Genomic DNA, 25,380 nt, shown 5'->3' with positions numbered 1-25,380 from the left:
ACTTCAGAAGATTTAATTTTGTGAGAATTTGCCAATTTTTTTAAAAGTTCTAAGTACTTTTATGATAATAGGTTGCTTAGCACTTGAGGCAATATACACCACTAGGTCCACAGTCCACTATAGGCATTCACTCGAGTGGAGAGGGCCACTAAAAGAGAAATAATTAGCATCTCTTATAATTTTATTTTAATTACTTTGAGTAATTTCAAGAGTATAAAATTACAATAATTTATTACCTTGAACAAAATAATATTTTTTTTGAAGTCCTATTAGATTTGAAATTTAGAAACATAGTTTTTTAGATTATTTTAGACAAACACTACACTATACTTTGTAGAGTGTGTGGTCTAGGGTTGATCTACTTTTCATTGCTATCTATTCAATACATGTCATCATCAATACTTTTTATAATTAAATTTGTAACTTTTTATCTCTTCTTTAGCTTTTTTGGACTCATCCTCTTCACCAAGATTGACTATAATAGAATTTGTGTTCTTGCACATGTATTTGATTAACTTATTAAAAATGGTGCATGTTTGTTTCTGCAGCTTTTCAGTTTTTTTTTTTCAAATCATTCTATTTAAAATGATCACTGTCAAAACTAACTCATACTCAATAATGGAAACATTATATGGCTTAAAACAAATTTTTCACCTAGACATGCCTCGTAATGGTACCAACTTAGGAGGTATGGGAGGTGTTATGGCTTTGCCTAGCCCAATTGCCTAGATAATTATTTGGCTTGCTTTAAACAACATTGGAAGTTAAAAGTTGTTTGTGAAAATTATGATAAAATTATTAAAGATTTGTACTATGAAATATTAATTAAAAATAATATTCATTTTAGAGCGACCAAAGAATTTTAAATTATTTAATAATTAGCATAAAAGTAAATGTCAAATTTTTTTTATTAATTATGTTTATTCATGAAAGGATATTTTATGTAAGGTCCAAAGTGTATGCTATTTAAAGGTTGTTTTAGAGTGATCAAATAATTCTAAATTATAAGGACCAGAGTTGATAGAAGTGATATTTTTTAAAATATTTAAGTAGCATAACTTAATCAATCTGCAAATATAGGCATTTCAATCAAATGCTTTATCTCTAATGATACTCGAGTTGAAAATGAGTCTCAATCAAACAATTCTTGGTGCCTAACTCTTAGGTTCAATATATTGTTGAACTCAAGAGAGGGGCTAATGCAGAATCACTCTGCAGTGTTGGAAACTCACTAACAGAATTCAAAAATCGTGAATTAGCAGCAATAACCATCCACCTCCTCCTTTCTTCTTACTCCATTAAATAATAAAATCATATTACAATCCTCCCATTCCAACTGGGAAAGTAATAAACTATAAAAATTTCATTAAGAAAACAAATAAACGCATAACAGAAATGGAAGAAAAACATTACCGAATCTAAATAATTAGCTTTAATTAAACTTCTAAACTTGAACTTATAATTAAGCTTCTAAAAACGTAACTTCCAAAAACTCCTTTTGCTGACTTTAAATTTTGAATCTGGATTTATTGTCCTTCCTGATTTGAAATCCTCCTCCATAATTTCCTCTGGAACTTCTAAAAACTCCTTTTGCTGATTTTGAATTTTGAATTTGAATTTATCTTTCTTCCTGATTTGCCTCTGCTTTGAAATCCTCCTCCATAATTTTCTTCAGATTTGCTGCTTCGAGTTCGTCCTCCATAATTTTCTCTAGATTTGCATCAACTGTCGGCGCTCCTGAAGAACTTGACTCCGACAAGTTATGTTGACGGTAAGTAGCAAAAAGGTTGTTTTAGAGTGATCAAATAATTCTAAATTATAAAGACCAGAGTTGATAGAAGTGATATTTTTTGAAATATTTAAGTAGCATAATTTAATCAATCTGCAGATATAGGCATTTCAATCAAATGCTTTATCTCTAATGATACTCGAGCTGAAAATGAGTCTCAATCAAACAATTCTTGGTGCCTAACTCTTAGGTTCAATATCTTGTTGAACTCAAGAGAGGGGCTAATGCAGAATCACTCTGCAGTGTTGGAAACTCACTAACAGAATTCAAAAATCGTGAATTAGCAGCAATAACCATCCACCTCCTCCTTTCTTCTTACTCCATTAAATAATAAAATCATATTACAATCCTCCCATTCCAACTGGGAAAGTAATAAACTATAAAAATTTCATTAAGAAAACAAATAAACGCATAACAGAAATGGAAGAAAAACATTACCGAATCTAAATAATTAGCTTTAATTAAACTTCTAAACTTGAACTTATAATTAAGCTTCTAAAAACGTAACTTCCAAAAACTCCTTTTGCTGACTTTAAATTTTGAATCTGGATTTATTGTCCTTCCTGATTTGAAATCCTCCTCCATAATTTCCTCTGGAACTTCTAAAAACTCCTTTTGCTGATTTTGAATTTTGAATTTGAATTTATCTTTCTTCCTGATTTGCCTCTGCTTTGAAATCCTCCATAATTTTCTTCAGATTTGCTGCTTTGAGATCGTCCTCCATAATTTTCTCTAGATTTGCATCAACTGTCGGCGCTCCTGAAGAACTTGACTCCGACAAGTTATGTTGACGATAAGTAGCAAAAAGATGTTTTAAATGTTGGAGCTCAGATGCTTGTAACCAGACAGAGTCTGAATTTGGACGATTTTTCCATTGGATTAAGAACTTGAAATATCCTCCACGTCGAGTAGTAAAAAACTGGTGATCGAGTATTGATGCAATTTCATCCCTTGGGCCTGTATTTTTACGAACACTAATAATTGTGTTTTGTTGAGTCGGTATGTCTGTGGTTGATGACACTTATTGTACCTCTTGTATTGGTGGGAGTTTTTTTTGCATTTCTTCGGCCATAATGTCTTTGAACTTCTCTAGCATCTTCGTAAATTCGTTGCAGATAATACCGTCGTCCTATTTAGCCTCTCGGTTCACTACTAACAATACTAGTTGTTCTTCCTTTAGAGCTTGAGTGAATTGCTGAAGGGTTAGCACTGGAACGACTTTTACCTTTTTTTGCTTCGGTTGTGCTTCAAATTTAGAGATCTGCAAAGGGTCTAAAACGAATTTCTTGCCATTAAATTTAAAGGAGTAAGAATTGGCATACCCATCATACATCACCTTTCTGTCATAGAGCCAAGGTCGACCCAATAACAAATGACAAACGGTCATGGGAACCACATCACACCAGACCTCATTCGAATAACTTTTTCCTATTATGAACCTCACTAAGCAACGATGCGTAACTAAAATGGGGTTAACTTCATTAACCCAACTTACTTGATATGGTGGGGTGTTTTTCAGTTTTCAAACCAAAACGTTCCACTTCATCACTGGAAATCTCCTTCATTCCACTCCTGTTGTCAATTATTACATTTAGCGCACAACCACCATGCTCCATTCAGGTATGAGAAATGTTGGTGCACCTCTAATCAAGATCAACACAGTGGATCTTTTTCTTAGTACGCGTCAAAACTCGGTGAATCACACAACTGGGCAAATCAGTTGCTCTCGAGTGCTCTACATCCTCGCCGTCGCTTGCTTCGTATTCTATTTCTTCCCCTCCATCCACGATGTCCACTAATCGCAATTCTTTTTCACACAAAAAGGCCAATTTCTTTTCTCTCGTAGGCAATACTACAACTAAATGTCCAAAACCCTTGCACTTATAGCATTGTGGCCCGTTGCCCACCTCGGTGTGTTTACCTTGATCAGTGGGTAGAGATGGTTTCTGGTATTGCTGTGTTGATGCTCGTTCTTGTTTGAGATCCGTAGATGACATGCGTCTTCTGTTGGAGAGTCCAAATTGTTTTTCAACGTGTAAAGCCAATTGGTAAGCTTCATCAACATTTAAGATCCGTGCTATTAGCATCTCTTTTCGCAACTCATTACGTAACCCCGAGCGATATCGAGCTAGAGTTTGTTGTTCGTTTTCCACCACCTTGATGCGGACTTTCAATTCATGGAAACAGTGTTTGTTGTTCGTTTTCCACCACCTTGATGCGGACTGTCAATTCATGGAAACAGTTTGTGTATTGGTAGACAATCAATATTCCTTGCCTTAGTTGCAGCATCTCTTCAAACATCATTTGCTCGAAGTCAATAGGTAAATATTTCTCCTTTATCCGCTCATTCATTTATTTCCAATTAGACACTGGCGCCTGTTGAGTACAACGTAGTTGTTCTTCTACACTACTTCAAGCTCGTGCATGTTCTTTTAATTTCATAGGCATATAACATACTTTTCTATCTTCGGACACATAAAACCAATCAAAATAATCCTCAATAGCCGTCAACTAATCTTCAAAAGCATTGGGGTCCAATTTTTCAAGAAATTCTGGAATATCGACCTTCATGCTCTTGGTTAGTTCATCATAAGGGTGATGGTCGAAGCCACACCGTCCTTGTCCTTTGGAAATTTCACGACCATTTCGTCCAGAGCGAGCTTCACGCTCACCAAATCCCCTGGAATCTTCATCCTATTCATTATCGTCAATTTTGGCTTCCGGAGGAGGCTCACACATCCTTCTATTATGAGGCACTAACTCTTCTCGGGTTTGACGCTCCTCCATGGTATCCAATTAATGAACGATCTGTTCTAGAACCGATGCCAGTTGGGTGATCTGTGTTTGTATCTGTGTTTGTAGCTGGGTGATCTGTGTTTGTAGCTGGGCTAGATCAGTGCTTTGGTTTTGGTTATTTGACATATTGTAAGAGTTACCACTACGAGTTACCGGCTTGAAATATTTGACTTCCTTGTAGCATGACAAACCCGTCTCTTGTAATAGAATTTTATTTTTTAAGGAGTAAGAAGAAAGGAGGAGGTTGATTATTACTGCTAATTCATGATTTTCGAATTCTGTTGGTGAGTTTCCAACACTACAGAGTGATACTGCATTAGCCTCTCTCTTGAGTTCAGCGAGATATTGAACCTAAGAGTTAGACACCAATTTGGTATCAGAGCCCACTGAAGTTCTTTCACTACAAAGTCTTCATCTCATGCCTGTAACCTGCAGTGGTAGTTCATATGCCATGGCCAGCAACCCACATCCAAACGACCAAAATCCCATCCAACCACCCTCATGTGCCATTATGGACCATCAATTTGTTTCGACTCACCGGGGAGGATATTTCAAGTTCTTAGTCCAATGGAAAAATCGTCCGAATTCGGACTGTTTTGTTACAAGCATCTGAGCTCCAACGTTTAAATCCACATATTTTTGTTACTTACCATCAGCTTAACTTGCCAGAGTCAAGTTCTTCTGGAGTGCCGACAATTGATTCAAATCCGGAGGAAATTATGGAGGATCTCGAAGCAGCAAATCCAAAAGAAATTATGGAGAAAGATTTCAAAGATTCAAAGCAGAGGCAAATCAGGAAGGACGATAAATTCAAATTCAAAATTCAAAATCAGCAAAAGGACTCTTTGGAAGTTATGTTTTTAGAAGCTTAATTAAAGTTTCAAGTTTAACAGTTTAATTAAAGCTAATTATTTAGATTCGGTTATATTTTTCTTCCATTTCTGTTATGCGTTTATTTGCTTTCATAATGTAATTTTTATAGTTTATTATTTTTCCCGCTGGGATGGGAGGATTGTAATAGGATTTTATCATTTAAAGGAGTAAGAAGAATCGAAGAGGAGAATGATTATTGCTGCTAATTTACGATGTTCGAATTCTGTTGGTAAGTTTCCAACACTATTAATAGGATTTTATCATTTAAAGGAGTAAGAAGAATGGAGGAGGAGAATGATTATTCCTGCTAATTTATGATTTTCGAATTCTGTTGGTGAGTTTCCAACACTACAGAGTGATTCTGCATTAGCCCCTCTTTTGAGTTCAACGAGATATTGAACCTAAGAGTTAGACATCAGTTTTATATATAAAAATTCAACCTCTCAAATTGTAAATATAAATGCAATATTTTAAATTCCTTAATGATGGACTTGTTGATAACAAACTTTCAAGTTGTATGCTAAAAATGCAATCAGAGGGATCTATTTTAAAGAAATGAAATTGTATGCTAAAAATGTAAACTCTCAATTTAAATACTATAAAGGATAATCATAAAACATTAGATTCAACCTTCTATTAAAGGGTAGAGGTGGAAGGTAGGGTTTACATTTTGAGCTCGATCTTCTGTACGCAAGATAGAGTTGATAAAATTCAAAGCTATCAAAACCCTTGATGATGGTTGTGTTAAAAGTGAATTTTATATTGATGGGATATTTTTATAAAGTTATATTAAAGTTTTAAAAAAATTGTAAATGTTAATAAATTATTAAAACGTCTTTTATCGCTAAAAGCTAAAATAAAACACATCCACCTCCATACTAGTTTGTTGTGGGTAAAGATGTGACCCGTGTTATCCAAAACTTAAGATTAACTAAAATTCACATAAAGTAAATTTCATAATTTACTCTCAAACCAATTTATGCTAGTAAAGATGTGACCTGTGTTATCTATTCATGTGATTTTGCTAGTTGACTATACAAATATAGCGTTCATACCTTTCGATCGGTTGATTTGGCCAAGTAAGCTTCATTATATTATGGTCACAACTGTAGCTCATATGGTCCCTAATTTTTGTCTGGCTTTTGAGTTGTGAACTATAGTTAAATGAAAATATGACACTAAATAGGACGCAATGGAGAAAAAGGATTCATGTAGCCGACCCCCATAGTGGGATGAAGGTACACAATGGAGAAAAAGGATTCAAGTAGCCGACCCCCATAGTGGGATGAAGGCTTTGTTGTTATTTTTGTTTTTGTTGAGCTATGAACTGTATGTTGTATTTGATAGGGAACAAAAATCTTTTTTAGCTAATGTGATTGAATTAATCCTCTTGGACAATCATTCATTCTAAGTCTAAGAGGCCTATTCGGATGAAACAACCTACGACTGTTGACAATGATCTTTCAGTCACGTTGGGCTGGCTATATTTTTTGACAAAGTATAGCAGAAATTATTATAATATGGAATGACATGATTATGAGTTTTTGATTGGTGTCATCATTCCCTACCATCTGCTTTAAGTTCAGAGTGATAAACCTTTACAATTTAAAAGCTTTAATCGTTGCCACTGTACATAAAGCAATCATTATTCTAATGATTAGCCTTAATCGAAAGTGCTCTCCTATTATCAATAGATATAATTAATCATAGGTGTTTGTGCCTATAGAAAATCTCGAACCTCAAATCAAAAGTCATCACAAAATGAGGATTAAATCCCCTGGTAATCTCTTATTTACAATTTAATGTGGTTCCTGAAAATTTGACCTGAGTTCATATAGAAAACTCTTTCATATTTGAAGTTTACCACACAACAAAAAACGTCCCAATACTTAATTGTGTAATTTTAAACTTTAGTTTTAATTACTGTATGCTTGTTTTTGCAACTCTGTTATTTTTTCTCAAATCATCTCATATCAAATTATGATTGCCAAAAGGTAGCTCATACTTTATGAGGTACGAAGTTGTATACTATTTGAAGATGATAGTTCTATTTGAGGTTTTTTTTTGATATAGATGAAATATTAGATTAATATTAGATTAATTTTAGATTAATATATGTTCTTCTTAGAAGATAATGAGCTTTTATTTAGAAGAATATGTGATATTCAATTAGTGTTCATAAATTTAATAAATTTTGATTCAATATAACTGAATAATCAACTGATACATAATATTATCAGTATAAGTATTTTAAATCAATCAGAAAGTTGAATGAGCATGCTTATCATTAGTGATCAAAACAAAGAAGTGCCACATGAGTACTGTGTAATGAGAGAATATTATCAAGGGCTTCTTTCTTGGCTATGCAGTTGTATTTATTCTATTATATGGATTCGAGTTTTTGGGTTGAATAAATTTTGATTGTTAAGTTGAGTGATAAAAAAGAAAATAATAAGATAGATCATTTATAAAACTAGAAAAGAAAGATTGAGAAATAATTTTTTTAAAAAAATCGTTTAATAAATTATTGAAATATTGAAATGTATTTTTATAACTAAAAGCTAAAATAAAACACATTCACCTCCATACTAGTTTGTTGTGGGTGACCAACTTAAGGTTAATTAAAATTCACAGAGTCATTGTCATAATTTACTCTCTCAAATCAATTTACACTAGTAAAGATGTGACCTGTGTTATCTATTCATGTGATTTTGCTAGTTGACTATACAAATATTGTGTTCATACCTTTTGATCAGTTGATTTGGCCAGCTAAGCTTCGTTATATTATGGTCACAATTATAGGTCATATGGTCCCTAATGTTTTTTGGCTTTTAAGTTGTGAACTATATGGTGCATTCGATAGGGCACAAAAACTTTTGTTAGCTAATGTTAGTTTGAATTAATCCCATTAAGCAATCATTTATTCTAAGTCTACGAGGTCTCCTTGGACGAAACAACCTACGACTATTGACAATGATCTTTTGGTCAGGTTGGGCCGGCTATATTCTCTAAAAAAGTAGAGCAAAAATTACGATAATCTGGAATAACATGACTATGAGTTCTTGATTGATGTCATTATTCCTCTACCATCCGCTTTAAGTTCACAGTGGTAAACCTTTACAATTTAAAAGCCTTAATTGTTTCTATAATACACTGAGCAATCAATGTTTTAATGATCAGTCTTAATCGAAAGTGCTCACCTATTATCAATAGATATAATTAATCATAGGAGTTTGTGCCTATAAGAAATCTCGAATCTCAAATCAAAATTCATCACAAAAGGAGGATTAAATCCCCGGGTAATCTCTTGTTTACAATTCAATCTGCTTTCTGAAAATTTGACCTGAATTCATAACAAAAACTCTCTTTCATATTTGAGGTAGGCTTGAGCATGAATTTTTGGTGCCAACCCTCTCAAAACGCTTCGAGTTTGCCACAAAAAAAAAAAAAAAAAAAAAAAAAAAAACCAATACTTGATTGCACAATTTTAAACTTTAGTTTCAATTACTGTATGCTTGTTTTTTGCAACTCTTTTATTTTTTCTCAAATCATCTCATATCAAATTATAATCGCCAAAAAGTAGCTCATACTTTATGTGAGGTACGAAGTTGTATTCTATTTGAAGATGATAGTTCTATGTGAGGTCTTCTTTGATATAGATGAAACATTAGATTAATTTAAGATTAATATATGTAATTCTTAGAAGATAATGAGTTTTTATTTAGATGAATATGTGATATTCAATTAGTGGGCATAAATTTAATAAATTTTGATTCAATATAACTGGATAATCAACTGATACATAATATTATCAGTACAAGTATTTTGATTCAATCATAAAGTGGAATGAGCTTGCTTATCATTAGTGATCAAAACAAAGAAGTGCCGCATGGGTACCGTGTAATGAGAGAATATTATTAAGGGCTTCTTTCTTGGCTCTGCAGTTGGATTTATTCTATTATATGGATTCGAGGGTTTGGGTGTGATAAATTTTGATTGTTAAGTTGAGTGATGAAAAAGAAAATATTATGATAGATCATTGATAAAACTATAAAAGATAGATTGAGAAATAAATTTGAAGTGACTGGGATTTGTGCATTATGATGATAAGATAACGAAACTGATTTTACTGGTTGACATTTACAATAAAGAAAGAGCGATAAAATGGGTAGAGTAATATGAAAGTATTTAGAAAAGCAAATTGGTGAGCCAAAACTAATATATGATTAGATGTGCAAAACGATTTGTAAAATGATTTCAATACCTGATATAGCATTTATCATTATGAATGAGGATTCAAGATTCATAAAACTGAGCTTGAATAGTTTGCCTAACGCTAAAATAGCTACAATTTATTATTATTATTATTATTATTTCAATCGAAAGGTTGCCTTGGTTGGATCTTGTAGTCTTTCAAATAAGTAGAAGTTCGAATTTGATACTGAAAGCCTTTCTTTGCTGTTGTGTTCAGTTATTTAACTTCTATAGGAAATAGGATTTTGTGTGTGTGTGTGTGTGTGTGTGTGTGTGTGTGTGTTTGTGTGTTTTGGGGGGTGGTTTGTAATGTACATACATGCCCTATAATTCTTATGTATTTACATTTCTAACACCTAAACATTTGTATTTACATGCAAACCACTCAAATCTTTAACATCGCATCAAAAATATCACCATCACTTTCTTTTTTAAAAGTGAGCATATATTTTCTCATGATTATGTTTATAATGCCAAAGTGTTATAAATTATAAAAATCAAACTTTAGGTGTTAGATATATATATACATAAGAATTGCTTGGTATGCATATAAACTTACCCTTTTTCTTGGGTGTTGACAGCGGATTGTTATGTTGTTGTGTTAAGTTTTGCTTTGAAGGCCCACTTCATGGTTCTCAAAATATTTGAAATGACTCAGACCTTGCATTGACACACACGGTTGTTCAATTCAATAAAATGAACTGGCTAACTTAGTTTATTTTATTTTAACTTAGTTTATTCACTTGTAGGCCATATGCCATATTAGCTCTGCACACTGCTCGGTCGATTGGTTTGCCCTCGTCCACGCTGAGTTATTATATTCATGCACATAAAATTTTTTTAGAAGAAAATTGAGAGGGCCATGTTTATATGAAAATTCAGATCGCCATTGTAGAATTATATGAATATAGATAAGAGTAGGATTTAGATGGATTGGCAGGAAGGGCTGGTAGAATGCAACTTCAGATATGATGTGAGAGATTCCATCTGATTTTCAACTTATACAAGTGTATAAGAACTTCGATTTAGCTTACATTTTAATTTTAATTTTAATGATTTGAAGGCTCCAGTAATTTCAATATTTAACGCCTGGTTAAATGTTAAGTTGGAACATATTTGTCTCGATGAATTTATTGTATTGTGATATATTCATATCTAGAAGAAAATTTTATTGCTGCTAAAATGGCTAGACACTAATAGCAGACAGCTTACTGCCTGCAGTGTTTTTTTAATTCGTGTCCACATCCGCATGTGCTGTATTATGTTGTTGAAGATAAAGTATCCAACCATTAGATCACAACAGGCTAGAAGTACTAATAATAGTATTTTTTTTGTGCGGTTATTATTGCCTTTAGCATCAGATTTGTCCTAATTTTTTGGGAATAGTTTTACTAATCCTCACTGTTCATTCGCGCCTGCTAAAGTTAAATTTTTTTTCCCCTTTAGCACAGCCGTAATCATATTATAATATTCCTGTGCAGATTCTTATCATGTCTTAAGATTTTGTTCAGATATATAATGGCCATTTCAGAACCCTTTGGGACACATGAGGGAACACGACCACCCAAAATATAATCAAATTAAAGTCTAATGACAACTGTGTAATAAAAAAAAAAAGAATTATATAATAAGACCTGTAAAATAAATGTAAAAGATAGAAAAACTAGTAAGTGAAAAATATCTTTAAATAAGAGCTAAGAATAACTCAAAAACAACTCAACAGGCTCCCTCCAGGATTTATCCAGATAATTAGCAAGTCACCACAAGCATGTATGGCCAATTGAAGGAAAGCAGATTAGTATCTGAGGGCAACAAAAGATGATATATAGAACATAATAGAAGCTAAAGAAGTGATGTCAGAACAATCCCATACGTACCAAAAACCAGTCAAGACAGTGTGAGTGTTTTTTTTTTTTTGTTAAAGAGAGAGAGCAACAACATCCAATGGAAATAAAAGCTGAAAAATGCCAGGAATTCGAAAAAAGAGCAAAAATCAAGTTGAATCTTTTCGGAAGTAAGGAGCAGCCAAGCACAAAAATGCCAAGGGTTCTAGAAACTAACAAAGATCAACGTGTATCTGTTCAAAAGTATGGAGTAAAACCAAAGCAGATTTACACAGCTAAACAGAAATACCACATCAGAAAAATTTGAGCATCCAACATTGGGCAGCAAGCAAGGGGGAGAGTCCAATTAGTTAGTTGAGCTTTCATTGAGAATATAGGATAACATCATAGCACGTAAAAAGGAATATCATCATCACCAAATGGTAAAAGATAACGAAAAGAAAAAGAAATAGAATGCGAAAAATTTGAGCATCCAACATTGGGCAGCAAGCAATGGGGGAGAGTCCAAGTAGTTAGTTGAGCTTTCATTGAGAATATAGGATAAAATCATAGCACGTAAAAAAGAATATCATCATCACAAAATGGTAGAAGATAACGAAAAGAAAAAGAAATAGAATGTAAGTTATGTTCCACCTGTGCCCAACAAAGGAAACAAAACAAATTAAAAGAAGAGGGAGAATCAAAGCTTATATAGTTCCTTAATTTGATCGTTATTCTAGGCTTAAATTTTCATTTTCTGCTTTTCTGTTTAATAGTCCAGTGAATATTCTGAGTGAGCAGGTTGAGAGAAATAATAGAATTTATGAAGATCATGTAATTCCTTTCCATCCAAATAAAATGGAAAGTAATGAGCACGACCAGCATGTAAAATTTTCAGAGAGGTTTAGAAGATGAAGTATTAGAATTATGAGGGCTTGAAAAACTTTTCCTTCAACAAGAAAAAAGTTCCTCCTAGAAATACATCTCTCAAGGTATGAGAGAGTATATTTAAAAATGAGGTGAGTAAGACTCCAAACAAGTGTGGTTGAAGACATTCACAATTAACAAGAATCCCTTTAATGATGAGAATGTCTTTGCTTTTCAACCTAGTAGAGGCATCAAAAATTGACTTGACATGCCAACTCGATTTGAACCAGAACCGAAAAATTTGGGATGAACCAAATAAATTTTTGGGTTGGATTGGGTTTGGGTTAAGAATCCCAACCCATTTAATTTTTTGAGTCAGGTTCGGGTTGGGAATCTTAACTCGTTTATATTTTCGGGTCAAGTTGGTTGCTTTGCCAACCCAAAATTGACCTGAAATTGATCCACAAACCCGAAATTGACTTAATCTACCAAAAAATGACCCGATATTGACTTGAAATCAACCCAAATTTAACCTGAATAGATGCATGTCTTACGTTAAAGAGTTATGCAGGTCAACGAGTTAAGCAGGTTGGGTTCGGTTGGGCTTTTTGACCCATTTAATATTCATGATTGGTTTGTGTCAAACGGTTTTGGGTCGGGTCAATTTCGAAGCAGACCCAAACTAAACCCATGAGCCTAATTCGACACCCTACATCCTGGTGATGCAATTTTTCAAACTATTATAACAAATTTGATAGAATAACTCTTGAACCAAATATACTGGCTCCAATCCACCAAATGATAAGTATCATAAGCAAAATTATGAACTTGCTTATGGGCTTAGAAATTTAACCCTTCCAAAGACAAAAATGATGATTATCCTCAATGGGGGTATCAAGAATAAGCGTTATGCAATGGTCTTACATTTGGTCTTAAGATTAATGGTGTCAAGATTAGGAAGGCCTAAACCACCATAATACTTAAGTTTAGTGCAAGCATTCCAAGCTATAGAGTGCATTTTCATATTGGTTCTATTGTAATGAAAAAAATTATTAAAAATAGAGGAAATTTTATTCATCAAGCCTTTAGAAATGGTTGAAGATCTAAAACTTAGGTGTAAACTTCCAGCAAATGAGAAGAATTTTTATTTCCAACCACACAACCAATAATGCAGTACATCAAGGAGCTTGTTGCAATTTACAACACAAAGCTCTGTTTGGCGCAGCTGTAGCTGCCCAGCTTTTCAGCTGCAGCTGCGCCGCCCCAGAAAAGTGGCAGTATGAGGCAACCAGCTTCGTGGAAGCTGGCTGTCTGTTTGATGCAGCTGTGTGAAAACAGCTGCAAAACAGTTGTTTCTGGAAAAACTATTATTCTGCCCTTGTTTGATAAAACTGTTTATAAGAGGACTGTAACAGTGAAATTTTTGGAACACCAGAAGCAAAATTTATTATGTTATAAATTAGTGAAACTTCAAAGTGATGGGCTTCATCTTAAGGATACCTAAAGATAAAAACCTTCACAACATCCAAAGTAAAATATGACCAGCTTTTAACACAAATTGTTGAGCCCAGCTTGTTAAAGCTCATCGCAAACAAAAAAAGCTTTTCTTATTGCTGTTATACTACGTATATATCTAGAATGCTCAAAATACATTGCGTATATATCCAGATATCAATATTTAATGCAATATTTTAACAGAGTATGAAAATAAATAGAATGAACAAAATAAATAGAATGAGATAACGACATCTGAATGTATTCAGATTTCACCAACTCCACCGGCATGAAAATAAATAGAATGCGCAAAAAAACAACAGATATATAGATGACAGTTAAAGGCCATCTTAATTGTGACAATTACTCAATCTAACATTTACATACATGCCACTCAATTCTGAAGTATTTACATATCTAACACATACTCGATTGATTTAGTTCGGATTCATAAACACATTCATTTATATGCTCCTCGCTTCAGTTTTTTTAAAATTTATTCAACCATAAATTTAAAATTCGTTCAACTACAAAGTAGAAGTACAATAGAATTAACCAAAAAGCTTAACTCCAATGGCATGCATTGACAGTGGTATGTATGTAAATGCAGTGGTATGTATGTAAATGCTTCTGTTTTAGCTCTCATATAACAAAAATAATTGAGTACAGCTCGGGCAAGTTACAAATATAGCACTACAAACATTGATAATTACAAAGCAAGCACCCTTTTTCATTGAAGTGTTATGAAATTATTCCTGCATAGGGATATTTTAAAATAGGTTGATTTAATAACACCCTGATTATAAATACACTTTCATTCAAAATGGCAAGGTATTAAATCTGCAGAGCTTACACCATTGTGTCAACTCTGATGGTTTGTCTGCTTCGAGAAAAAATACAGCATCTGATAAAAGGAAATAATACAACATCTGATTTAAAAGCACATGTAATGAATAGATTTAACCATAGGAAATATCAATTACGCAAGATCAGATGGTATTATTTTAATATAAAGATCAAAAGCTCTGATTCATTTTAATATCTCAAGCAGCAAATCCAATAAACAACTCCCTACAACTGCCTCATGGAATAGGAAGTTAAACTCAAATACATGTTGATAAAGAAAACCAATGCAAGAGAAAAAGGCAAGGTATTAAATCTGCAGAGCTTACACCCTTGTATCAACTCTGATGGTTTGTCTGCTTCGAGAAAAAATACAGCAGCTGATAAAAGGAAAGCATCAATCCACATAAAGGACCCAATTGGAAAACCTTTCCAAAAACTTTCCAAATCATGGATTCAGAAATTCTTTGAACTCGACAATCATGACCTCCACTTAGGAGATCGTTAAATTTTAGGAAGATTTACATGCATACCACTTAGTTCTTATGTACCCACATATCTAACACCTAAACTTTAATTTTTACAAAGTATATGCCACCATACTACTTAATATTAGGAACATTTACATACATACCATCTTGCCCATCAGCATAAAGTAAGGACTACACTTAAACATTGCTACTTACAAAACTAGCACGATAATGAATAGATTTAACTCGACTGTCATGTGCGCTGCCCTCCCAGCCAACCATAACAAAAGTGAAACATATGTTAAGGTGGCAGACGGCCATGATATTTTGGGTAGGGCTACCACAACGACTGATAAATGTCAACTTATCACTATTTGGGATACGTGCGTCAACATGTGTTTCATCAATCGCATCAATGCAGTCCTATTGAGTAAATGTTAGGTTTGACATATCATTGCTTACCCTTATAAAGTTAACTATAATGTATCCGAGAGAATACCTTGAAAAAAGGGCACATATCGTGCATCACGTGCTACCTCAGCAGGTTTCTGCTCAAACTTATAATCTGAGGGTCTGATGACATGAGAGGACATGCTAACAAGTGCATTCAATCCGATTAAGAAATACCTGCTTATTGTTTCTGATGAGTGTTGAAATCGCTCCATTGCTCCTCGCATAGACTCATTTTGGGATAATATGAACAGTGTTATTGCGAGCACCTCACGTGGATTGGTCCTCGAAAATCTATAAAGACCGTGAGATCCTACGAGTAAGTCCAGAAGATCGATAAATATTGCCAATATAAGAAGATGTCATGCATGACGACCGATCAATGTGCCCGTTATAGTACTCGTATATCAAGCATATTGCCGTCAGAAACATCCCTCTCTGTTTTCTTTTGCGTGTATCCATGTGGGTCTCCATCCGTCTTCTTCTATTTGCATTCATAGTGATGGGTATCCCTAAATGTTTCTCCTAAACAATTATCATTTACATGAGAGTTTGCGACAATAAAAAAAAAAGAAATGTTTGCAAATAATTAAGAAGGTACAACAGAGTTCACAAGCACAACTCTAGAAAGAAAAAAATAGATAATGCAGTGTAAATATTCTAGTGATGAAAAATATAAAAAATATCAGTTGTTTAAACGATTATAAAAACGCTGAATATATGCCACTCTGCGGGCGGCAAACATCTGCACAAAGAAATCCCTACGGACCGGGTCCTCGAGCAATTCTACTGCGAACAGATACAACTCTTCATCTGCATAAATTTTGGCAGTAACACTTAGAATTTCAAGTGCATTCGTGATAGTGCTTGAACGAGAAGCCTGACATTCTACTTTGAAACAAGAAACCGTCTCAGATAGCTCGTTTCTGAGGGAAAAAGCATCAGATTTTCTTTTATCAACAACCCTAGGACGTTTGAAACGCGAAATAGTTTCATATTCGTTCTGATCTGGGCTGGGGACGTCAATGAAATCAACTGAACCTCCAGGGGTTCCCAAATTCACGGCATTGCCAGCGAACTCTGTCTCACTTGGACTATATGCATAGTTTCCCGTTGCAACCACTCCCCCAAACATGCGGTCGAGTTTCTCCTCAAATTCAGGCTCAATTCCTGAAAGTTTAAACTTCTTTGCAGCAGGAACAACCTATACAGAAATTGATAAACACCAAATTAGAATAAAATATGATGTAACAAAATGAAGAAGTTTACAAACAAAGCTCAATGCAAGTTTTTCAGCCCACCATTTCTCAGATGCATCAATTGTTCGCTTCACTAGATCCCAACCAATGCCGGTAGAACCCCTTTTCAATTCCTTCCAAAATTTTCATTCTTTCTTCATTTAGTCTCACTTGTTCTTCATTTACAACTTGTCATATTCTCTGTCTGTACATTCCTTGAAATTTTTTATAATATTTTGTCACCCCTCTTTATTGAAATGGGTTGTTGGCCTATTTCCACGTTCAATCTCTTTAAGACAAAAATCGCAACATATAATTTTCGCATCTTTTTCCCACAATGTGGTGTAACAACCATTTTAGGCTTACTATCAATGTTATTACTATAGCAAGACAAAGTCATGAAACACAACAGTAAAATCAATTAGAAAGAATTAGAAAGTAGAATACAATTAGAAAGTAGAATAAAGTAAAGTTTAGATGTTAGATATTTAGGGAATACGCGGTTATTAAATAATACTTCACATATAATAAGCCTAACTCCTAAAGCAAAACATAAAAGGAATGAATGTAATAGAAAATAAGCTTTCTCAAAATTCATTTAATCGAGTAGTTTAAGACATAAATTTTACACCTACTGAAATGCAACCTAAGAATCATCACAAATACGTTTCCCGTGTCAGTGTATAAAATATTTCTAAAATCTGCCATCAATAGTAAACACAAGAGAAACTTCAAAGAATTCCTATTTCTTCAATTAACTTGAGCTACATATGCCGAACAACTGCAAAGAAGATGGGATTACCTGCCTTGTTGGTCCTGATCGAGGAAGAAGAACAGATGCGGCGACACCAGGCGAGGCGAGATGGCGAGGCACGGGAATCGGTTCCTGGTCGAGGAAGAAGAACGAAATAAGGGGAGAAGAGCGGGCAAAAAAGAACGGGCTGCTGTGTTGGTCGAGGAAGAAGAGCGGGGAAGAAGAACGCGGGGAAGCTGCAGTCCTGGTCGAGGAAGAAGAGAGAGGAAGAAGAACGCGGGGAAGAAGAACCTGGTCGAGGAAAAAGATCGGGGAAGAAGAACGGCTGGCGAGCCGATTTGCTGTTGAATAAGAGGATCAACCGATTTAGTTAAACATATATCAAATTTGATATTATTAACACACTCAAATTATAGGCATTATTAAAAGTGTAAAGTATCAAAGACATACAATTGATAGAGCTGAGGTATGTTCTCCCAAAGGGCACGAGTCATCAGCATAAATAAAGTGAGAGACCTTGTAATTACCCATAGAAGAGCCATTTTGAATCAAATTTTGATGTTGTGAGAGAAATTATACATCACAATAGCAAAGAGATATGGAAAGAGGGGGCACATTTATGCAAACCAAAAGATGACTACTAATAATAATAGAGAAGTGGACTTGTTGGGTAGGCAATTTCTTTTCCAGTGAATGAAAGTGGCAGGAAACCCCTGACTTTCCATTCGGCCATTAAAGAGTTGATGATTAACTCCTATCAAATCTTTTTTTTTTTTTCAGGTCAATATTAGCACAAAATTTCTTTATAAAGCAAGTTGAATTAAAGTTATATTAAGCAATATAACAACCAACAATAAATTCAGTTTGAGCAGGATAAATAATACTTGAAAGTAAGTGATTGTGCACTTTTGCAAGAAGTTTAGAAATTATCTTGTAAATAGTATTATAAAGAGATATATGTTTACAATCATTAAGAGATTGAGTATGAGTGTTTTTGGGATGAGACTGATAGTACATTGTTTGACCGTCGTCAAACAACTTAGATGTTCTAAAGAAATATATTTAACAACAATGCAAGAAAAATCAGTTATGTCTAAGGCACGACTAATACGAAAGTCCTCTGCATTGCTATTTAACAACAATGCAAGAAAAATCAGTTATGTCTCATGAATTTTTAAAAACTTAAAAAATAAAGCCATCAAGAATAGTTAAGAGCCGATAGAGATGAGAGTATGCTTAATATCATCGTAAAATAATCCTCTGATAAAGGCCAGCATAATCAGAAAAGTTGAAGGCACGACTAATACGAAAGTCCTTTGCATTGGAAGTAAAGCCATAAATAGAACTATTAAGAAAAGCAGAAAAGAGAAAATGGCTTCGTTGGCAATATCATCCCGAGTGCAGAGTTATGAATTGTTAGCTAAAATCTCTCTGATATAACTTCCATTGTTTCTGATTTTAGTATTTTTATGAGGAAATTTGGAATCTTCCTTTTTTAACAATTACACTTAGTCCTTTGTTTGATCTATTTATATACTCACAAGACATAGCATTCATCAACTGTATTTGTATGCAGGAAGCTTTGCAAGAAGATCTGTACACAGAGGTTGGCTTTCTAATTGGATCATAATCTCCTTTTATTTGTTCTTATGATCAATGATGGAGCTAAAAATATTGTTTGAAAGAGCTCCATTTCCAACACATTACCATTAGTAACAATATGGAAATTGTTGGTGCTCGTTTTATTGGGGAATATATTGGAGACAGTTTGGTTTCCATCAAGTAAATTAGATCAATCCTATTGTGATGGAGTTATAATATATATAATTTTATGTATAAATATATGCCACTATAGCTATGCACGCAAATGTATTTCATATTTTATTTACCTGAGAAAACTATGCTTTAAAAAATAAGTTTTAATAAACAGACTCAAGAAACGAACCATAGTCCATTGCCATGAATATTCTTCTAGAAATCACATTTCATATATGTTTTGCTTTTTAAAATTCTTACCTGCACAATTTTAATTGTACAAATTGAACATACATACATACATTAAAAAACAAAATTTTCATTTATATAAACATAATAATAACCATGGGCATTTACATACGTACAACACAATTCTTGCTCATTTACATATCTAACACTTTAACATTCATGTTTATACATATATATCACTCAAATTTTTTACCATCATCATGTATCTTTTTTAAAAGAAAAGTACACTTTTTCATGCCTAAATTCATTACACCAAGGTAGTATAAGGGTAAATATCAAACTTTGAGTATAAAATATGTAAATGCATGAATGCATGCGAATTATGTGTATATATATATATATGTAAATTTCCCTAATAACTGTGCTTCATACTAGATATTAACAGCATCTTCCCTGACAAAGAATCATCTGCTCAGCCGGTGGCCTCATCAGATAGGCGGCTTCCATAGTTCAAACCAGCAAACCAAGCAACTCTCATGAGCTGAATTCCCAGAATTAAAACCCACCATGAAACCAGAAGCCTGATGCTAGCGATAGCCCATTCAGGAGCGCATACCTCACTTCCCAGTCTTAGACTCCTCATCAGCTGCAATATCCTGTAAGCCTCATACACTATTGGCGTCACCAACCAAACTGGAGATTTCCAGTGCCAAGTTAGCATTTCTGTCAGCATCTGCACGGATAGAAGCAGAAGGTAGGGTACGAGCAGCACAGCAAAGGAGATGAATGAAAGCTCCGGCACGAGCGAACCTCTGTGCGAGGCAAAAATCAACAGTATCGGTGCGCAAAAACCAAGCAGATTTGCCCCCATATTCCACAGTTTATAAGGAAGAGGAACTTGGATTTTGAGGGGTGAGGAACTTTGCCTTGGGCGAGCGCAGGCATCGGCCATGAGAAGGAACAAGGTTGCACCAATGTTGAAAATGCAGTCTAGGCCGAGTAAAGAGAGAAGTCCGGCTATGTTTGGACTGAGGAAGACGGATGATAGAGGCAGCCAAAGGGTCGGTAACATTCCTGTTGCTAAGAGAATGGAAGGACCCATGAGCCACATTGGCCATTTGGGTGGATGCGGCTGCTGTAAATACCATTGTTCGGTCATGTCTATGATGTCTTGTTTACTCTGGAGCAGTGGAAGTTCAGTTGATTGTTCAGCATCTATGGGTTCGACGATGTTACCGCCTTTGATAATGTTTCGCTCATCATCGGTGGAAGAATAGGGAGTTGAAGTTTCCCAAGGGAATAGTTTTGTGCATAGCAATGGCCAGGTTTTGTGTTGAGAGCAAGGTGAGGTGGAAAGATATCTTTGTTTGGGGATTTTCAAAAAATTAAGATTATTAAGTTGAGTTTTGATGAATGCATGCCTTGTAATCATTGGTGCTGAAAAAATTACAGAGGCCATAGTACCACAAGCCTATGAAGAGAGTGGAGCTCTGAAGTTATTGTAATCTGCAAGTAAAGGAAGTGCAATTTAAACATTTTGTCATCAGCTGCAAGAAATAATATTTCTTCATCAGTGTGTGCCTGATTTGAAGAAGGTAGAACTGCATCCACCACGACAGATGGTGAATTTTAGTCTATTTCAGCTGATAGTCTAATAATAATAAGACTAAACTCAAGAAGATCTATATAACATCCTCCAACTCAAAACAAATGTCATGACTCGAGTCTATTAATAACCTCAAAGCTAGGATGTTCCATCAAGAACTTGCTCGCCATTAAGAGGGAGAAGGAAATAGCTAGCTCAGAAATCTTTGATTCACTGAAAATGAGAGCTGGTGTACCATAGATTACAGCTCCATTGCAGTTTCTTAGGCCAACATTGGATTATAAACATTTGGTATTGGTTGGTACTTTGGATGAATTTCAAATGAGATTGGGTAAGAACCCTACCCATTAACAAACCTAACAAAAGAAATGATTGATCCAAATCTACAGAAACAAATTCATGAGCATGCAAGAGGGATAACAATGCAAAGTCAGGCTAATATCTCAAATTCAAATTTTCCAGAAGTTTGTAATGGAACTCTGGCTATTATGTCAATGCAAAATCATCAATAACGCCCACTGTTGAAGAAGTCTTTTAAAACCAAACCACTCAGATGGAAATCTTGATACCAAATATGTAGTTCCTAATCATGTTGCAGGCCAAGAAAATGAATCCCAGTTATTTAAAATTGTCAAGTTTCTATTAGTTTCTAGGGAAATGGTCCGTCGCAGAGCGAGCCCAAACGATTATCTAACTAATTTATAATCATCGAAGCATCATAAAATAATAATATGCAATTCTTCCACCAAAGAAGCCCCTATAAGAATTTCATATGTTTTGCAAAAGAAAACTTTACTCTAATTTACAAGATCTAACAGCAATTTTTTTGTTAATTATGCAACAAATTTTTGTCCTTATGCTGGTGACGCATGTACTAATTCATCTGTCAAAGTAAGAAAATCCATGACAAACAAAAAGAAATAGTTAAAGTAAATACCATTTGATTAAAAGAAAAATAACCCATAAGAATATTGTAATTCCAACTTAAATCTTCATAACGTTTTTTAGCCTTTGTATTGCCATTTTCATACCTCCAACTTGAGCATGCCAGCTACAAAAGGGCAAGGTTTCCAGAAATAAATTATATGCATGATATTTTGGATCTAGATTGTAGTTGTTAGATAATTGGACACATATAGGAATTATCTAGACAACGACATTTTAGATGGTTGAACTCCTCCATATAAGTAAAGAGAGAGTGCGCTTAAATGCTAAGTGTTGGATATATTCTGTGAGTAATTCTCAAATGGCAAAGTAAAATTAACTAAAATCTATGCGCACAAGAAACTTGGTGATAATTTTAAATCACTTAGATGCGCATATAATCATTGAAGCCTCCTTTTTTTTTTCTTTTTTTTGAAAGCTCACGTGATACACAGTTTGTTAATTCTAATCAAAACTCGATCAAACACAATCTTTCACAGATATTTCAGAAACTAAAAATATTTTTGAATTCCTATGTTTCTTAGACCATAAAATTATATCTAAATAGTGAAAATTAGCAAATGATGTTAGTTAAAAATAGTGGAATTTTGAGAATGCAACCTTCAAAATTTCCAATACTTCTTCTATGTCATCATGAGTCATATGACCTGCTGTCTCCAACCTTTGGTCACTTAACCATTCTATTTACACAATCTTAAATCTAATTTTTGTGACTTAGGAAAATTACATAGGCTGTGTCAGATTTGAGATCATCGCATAGGCAATGTGCCTTGAGTTATCAACACCATATCAGACAACAAATGCATGTCGACGCATGATCATGAGGCAAGCCAAAGACTTGTCTCCATATAGATTAGGCTAATATTACAATCATCATTTGCATGAACGCCTCCATATGCAAATTAGAATGCCTTGCCTATAAAGCAAGATCATAAGACTCATTTTCTCGTATCGGTCAACTAATCTTGCACTATATAAAAACCTAAACGTGTCTTTAAATGTTGTGCAGGTAAATTTTCAAAGCACTCTATCCAAAAGATATAAAGCCTGACGTCAGTATTACCGATCTCCCATAATTGAGTAGTAAATCTTTTCATACATCTTACTATGGGGTGACCATTAATTAAATTAGACTTAGGGAGCACTCACCCTCAATTGGAATGCGTGTCTAACTCTCTTGTCTGGTCAAAGCATACATACCATTCCAATGTATTATAAGTTATGCCTAATAATTTTTCTGTTCGTTATTGAGGAAATATAAGTTACTTTTCTCGAGTCAATTCCTTCTATCCCTTTGTCATGGCTCATGAGAGTTTTTCCCCCTTTAATGGCTAATCGCTTCATGGAGTGTAAGACCCATGCCCTCGATATTGAATTTCATAGTGTAAGTTATTTGAGATGTTGTAACTCTCTTTCCTGATTCCCCTTTAGAGAGTCCCTCCCAAGATAGTGTAACTTTTATGCACCTTCAAGCATCCTTTTTATGCTAAGTCCAATCAAACCAATAACATTTTTAGACTCTTTCAGGGAAGCAATCAAACTTCTTTTTTATAATTTGGCATTCTATTGGTTGTGTTTCTTTAACCCGCACTATTGTTTGAACAAACTCTAAACACCCTCTTAATAGAACTATTGCCTAGAATCATTTATATTGAATCAATAATGTGAATTGAATATTTTTATCAAGAATATTCTTAGCTATGATATATGTGATATAACTAACATGAGAGATCGTGTTAATGAGAAATCAAGATCCTTGAAAACTAAATAAATCATCTTTGGCCAAGCATGCAATTTAAAGATTATCTTTGGGATATATTTTTTATCTGCTTCCATTGATTCTCAAGGATCGGTGCTAAAATTTGTTGGCCTTTGTCATAAAAGTGTGAAACTCTTTTCAAACACACAAACATGCATAATGAGCGATAAAAAAAAAGACCCAATTGACAAGTAGAAAAAAATAGTGTCAAAAGATTAAGGAATACAGTAGTATTGCTAAGGTAACATGGATAGAAATTATTTAAAATAGTTTGTGAGGAATATGTTTAAGATTCCAGGCAACACATTGTTATGATTAATGAAAAAAAAATATTTAAACCTAAAATTACATGTATAAAAATCATTCTAAACAATTTATGAAGAATAGGTTTAACACTACAAACAATGCTCAACAAGAATAAATAAAATATAGGATTCATATTATCGACACCTTGCAGTTCGGATGAGACTAATGAGGATTATATAACAACTGAAAGATGCATCATAGTTTTAAAAGCATCAAAGATTTTTAATTCTTATGGAAACCTTAATTACTAAAGTAAATTTCATGAGTCCAAAATAACACAAAGGCCAAGCACACAAATGCCAATCCACTCGAGTCAATATGCTGAGCAATGAAATGAAATAAGCTCTTGAAATGTATTGATTTCAATATAACTTTTGAGAGATGCCCCACAATTGTTAATAGTTTTTTGATATGAATCACGTAGGCCAGATGCTTGATTTATACAATCAACTCAATCATAAATATTCACATTACTTTCTAAAATACCTTACTGGCAACTAGAAAGAACCAGCAGAGGCATGAGGCGATGGTTACAAACTCTAACTATATGACTGATACATCAAATCTCCATAAATCCATACATCCACCAATTACAAAAGCAACTAGAAAGAACCAGCAGAGGCATGAGGCGATGTTACGTTTGACAAAATGTTACGTTTTCACTAGTAATCATAATTCTCCCTCATCGCAGATCAACGCTACTTGTTCTCTGCATTCCATATTTTCACATCACAGAAGCCCCAATAGGAGAAGAAAAAAAAAACTTGAACAGAAAGAGTTGTGAAAGAGAAGATATTGAGAAACGAGACTTGACCTGATGCAAGCTCCGGCAATTTGGGATAAGAGGAATAGAGAACCTCGACGGAAAACTTGTGCGGTTGAGAGAGGAAACGACGGAAGAGCTGTGCCGAGGCTCGCCTAAGTCCGAGACTTGACCTGATGCAAGCTCCGGCAATTTGGGGTAAGAGGAATAGAGATCCTCGACGGAAAACTTGGGCGGTTGAGAGAGGAAACGACGGAAGAGTTTGTGCCAAGGCTCACCTAAGTTGACGCCTCAGAATTACGGGAGTTATTTTTCCATGCCCTAAACCTTATGGATCGAAGTAGTGCTTCCAAAACCAAGAGCGGCCATTTAAAAGACATGCTTTTCTTAATCACATGTCAAGTAA

General features: G+C 34.2%; 2 protein-coding genes across 4 annotated transcripts; both read right to left on the bottom strand.

Annotated features, from left to right (window-relative positions):
• Positions 1 to 16,310: 16,310 nt before the first annotated feature.
• On the bottom strand, positions 16,311 to 17,295 carry LOC110027066. Its single transcript, XM_020728339.1, has 2 exons — positions 16,961 to 17,295; positions 16,311 to 16,863 (listed from the first exon to the last, which is right to left on the bottom strand). The coding sequence occupies exons 1-2, from the start codon at positions 16,961 to 16,963 to the stop codon at positions 16,345 to 16,347; spliced, it is 522 nt and encodes a 173-aa protein (XP_020583998.1). The 5' UTR covers positions 16,964 to 17,295; the 3' UTR covers positions 16,311 to 16,344.
• A 2,674-nt stretch (positions 17,296 to 19,969) lies between these two features.
• Positions 19,970 to 25,377, bottom strand: LOC110027065. 3 transcript variants are annotated; one of them, XM_020728337.1, is made up of 2 exons: positions 25,148 to 25,377; positions 19,970 to 21,101 (listed from the first exon to the last, which is right to left on the bottom strand). In XM_020728337.1, the coding sequence occupies exon 2, from the start codon at positions 21,052 to 21,054 to the stop codon at positions 20,068 to 20,070; it is 987 nt and encodes a 328-aa protein (XP_020583996.1). In that variant the 5' UTR covers positions 21,055 to 21,101; positions 25,148 to 25,377; the 3' UTR covers positions 19,970 to 20,067. The 3 variants fall into 3 exon arrangements, with proteins under 3 accessions (XP_020583996.1, XP_020583995.1, XP_020583997.1); XM_020728336.1 differs by lacking the exon at positions 25,148 to 25,377 and adding an exon at positions 25,026 to 25,130; XM_020728338.1 differs by lacking the exon at positions 25,148 to 25,377 and adding an exon at positions 24,698 to 24,802.
• Between the last annotated feature and the right edge of the window lie 3 nt (positions 25,378 to 25,380).

The sequence above is a fragment of the Phalaenopsis equestris genome, unplaced genomic scaffold, assembly GCF_001263595.1.
Source record: "Phalaenopsis equestris unplaced genomic scaffold, ASM126359v1 Scaffold000413, whole genome shotgun sequence".
In the NCBI taxonomy this organism is placed as follows: Eukaryota; Viridiplantae; Streptophyta; class Magnoliopsida; order Asparagales; family Orchidaceae; genus Phalaenopsis; species Phalaenopsis equestris.
The sequence above is the reverse complement of the archived record's forward strand: the minus strand, read 5'-3'. Positions and strand labels throughout refer to the sequence as shown.

Coding starts and splice junctions, on each gene's coding strand:
- LOC110027065 (XM_020728337.1), bottom strand. CDS start 21,054: ATGGCCTCTGTAATTTTTTCAGCACCAATGATTACAAGGCATGCATTC.